General features: G+C 55.9%; 1 protein-coding gene across 1 annotated transcript; it reads right to left on the reverse strand.

Annotated features, from left to right (window-relative positions):
• Positions 1–240: 240 nt before the first annotated feature.
• foxe3 (forkhead box E3) lies at positions 241–1,632 on the reverse strand (the record flags this gene model as incomplete). The annotated part of the gene is made up of 1 exon (XM_080726190.1): positions 241–1,632. The coding sequence occupies one exon, from the start codon at positions 1,630–1,632 to the stop codon at positions 241–243; it is 1,392 nt and encodes a 463-aa protein (XP_080582316.1).
• Positions 1,633–2,397: the final 765 nt, after the last annotated feature.

Genomic DNA, 2,397 nt, shown 5'->3' on the forward strand with positions numbered 1-2,397 from the left:
AAACTATAGGCCTAAGTACAGAGAGTGAAAGGTCAAGATTTTTGGTAAAATATCTGAAAACACAAATTGTCACGATTCCAAAATAAACAGATGATTGTGCTGTCAAAAGATGGATAATGGATATATGGAATCTATATTAACAGGCTGTGGGGGTCCTTCCTTGCTTCATCTCTCTGTCTCTCAACAAACGGGGGGTCCTTGGACTGAAAGCGTTGAAGACCCCTGGCGTTATTACAACGTTCACATATACCGCTCTAATCCCGACGCGAAGTTGGCCTGTCTCATGTAGGAGTTGTTGTAGGAGTTCATGGGACTGGGGAGGCCCAGCAGCTGCTCCGTGTGCTCGGCGCACGAGCCCGAGCGCAGCGCCGGCAACGAGAGCCGGTTCCCGGCGCAGTACACCTGAGAGCTCCCGGGGGAGAAGCCGGACTGGTGCGTCATGGAGGCGGGCAGGTGAGGAGGGGGAGACGCCGAGGACGAGGAGGAGTAAGGGTAGCCGGCGCTCAGGCCGTGGTTGGCCGGCATGATGTTGCCGCTGTTCCTGCCGTGGTGGAGCATGTTGGGCTGCGTCTGCGTCTGGAAGCACGCGGACGGGTCGCCGCCGACGCCGGTGAGGGAGCAGTTCGATGCCATGGTGCCCAGGTGGTCGACGACCCCCACCCCTATGCCGCCGTGCAGCCCCTGCAGGGCCTGCGAGTTGAGCTCCCCTCCTCCTCCTCCTCCGGTCTGCTGGCTGATGATGTTGTCGATGCTGAACATGCGCGGCTGTCCCTGGCTGACCCCGACCCCAGCGGCCGAGGAGGAGGTGGGGTAGTGGTGCAGCATGGCCGGGTGCGGCGACGACGCCAGCTGGGAGCCGTAGCCGGAGCCGATGCCCGGGTACAGGGTGTTGGGGTAGGAGGAGCGGCCCACCCCATGCATGGGGGTGGGCGTGAAGGCGCTGGAGCTCTGCATGTAACCCGGGTACGTGCTCACGTCCGTGCGCTTGAAGCGCTTCCTCCGGCGCAGGAAGCTGCCGTTGTCGAACATGTCCTCGGCGGCCGGGTCCAGCGTCCAATAGTTGCCCTTGCCCGGCCGGCCGGGCTCCCGCGGGATCTTGACGAAGCAGTCGTTGAGCGTCAGGTTGTGGCGGATGGAGTTCTGCCACTTCTTGGAGTTCTCGCGGTAGAACGGGAAGCGCTCCATGATGAACTTGTAGATGCCGCCCAGCGTGAGCTTCCTCTCGGGCGAGTTGGCGATGGCCATGGCGATGAGGGCGATGTAGCTGTACGGCGGCTTGCCCCGCTGCACCGGCCTCTTCCTGCGGCGGCTGCCGGTCGGCAGGTGGCCCTCCTCGGTCTGGCCCAGGGCGGAGCCCTGGTCCTCCCGGTCCGTGTTGTTGTTGTTGGGGCTGCTGTTGCCCCGGGGCTCGCACTTGATCAGGACGTTGTCCTTGTTGTTGTTGGAGCGTTGGGCCTGTTGCTGCTGCTGCTGCTGCTGCTGGAGCATGAGAGGCGGTGGAGGCAGCGGCGTGTCCAGGCTGACGCTGATCGGAGACATGACCACGGGACTCGTCGCCTCGGCGGGCGAATGCTGCGCGTCGGCAGTCATGTTGCACATGCCCGAGAAGTAAGAGTAGTTTGCAAGATTCATAAAAGAAATGTTTTGTCGTCCCTTCCTCTATACTGGAATTAATTGTTTAAACAAATAATATCTCTGAAAGTTTGCAGACAAGAATGATGCCCTATGGAGTCCTCGCATAGGGAGGTTATTATAGCCAAATGATCCCGTTATGACTGAGTGTTTGTCTCTCTCTCTCTCTCGGCCAGGTGAGAGGGAGGCGTTGACAGCTTTATAAGACTGGGACATGGATGACGACACTGGGTGACCAATGATGATGATGAGAGAGAGAGAGAGAGAGAGAGAGAGAGAGAGAGAGAGAGAGAGAGAGAGAGAGAGAGAGAGAGAGAGAGAGAGGCACACACCTGATTACTTCCACTGAAATATTAGCCTATGTATAGACTAATAGTGTAATGTTATATTCATTGTGCATTTGTTGCATAGCTATTATGGCTATAACACAAGCATTACTTTCCCCCAATTGTATAATGTTCTCAATAGAGAATTTTCTACATTTTCTGCCCATAAACCTACATGTCCATGCTGTATTTGTGTGCCATTTTTATGATGAAATAGTTGTTTGTATATTGGCCCTATAATATATCAGAGTCAGACACAAGCACATCTCTCCCTATTCTATCTCCTTCTCTGGGTCCAGCAGCTGTGTGTGTGTGTGTGTGTGTGTGTGTGTGTGTGTGTGTGTGTGTGTGTGTGTGTGTGTGTGTGTGTGTGTGTGTGTGTGTGTGTGTGTGTGTGTGTGTGTGTGTGTGTGTGTATCCAGGGGCAGAAACAACACCC

This window comes from Nannobrachium achirus (genome assembly GCF_963921795.1).
Source record: "Nannobrachium achirus genome assembly, chromosome: 1".
Taxonomy (NCBI): domain Eukaryota; kingdom Metazoa; phylum Chordata; class Actinopteri; order Myctophiformes; family Myctophidae; genus Nannobrachium; species Nannobrachium achirus.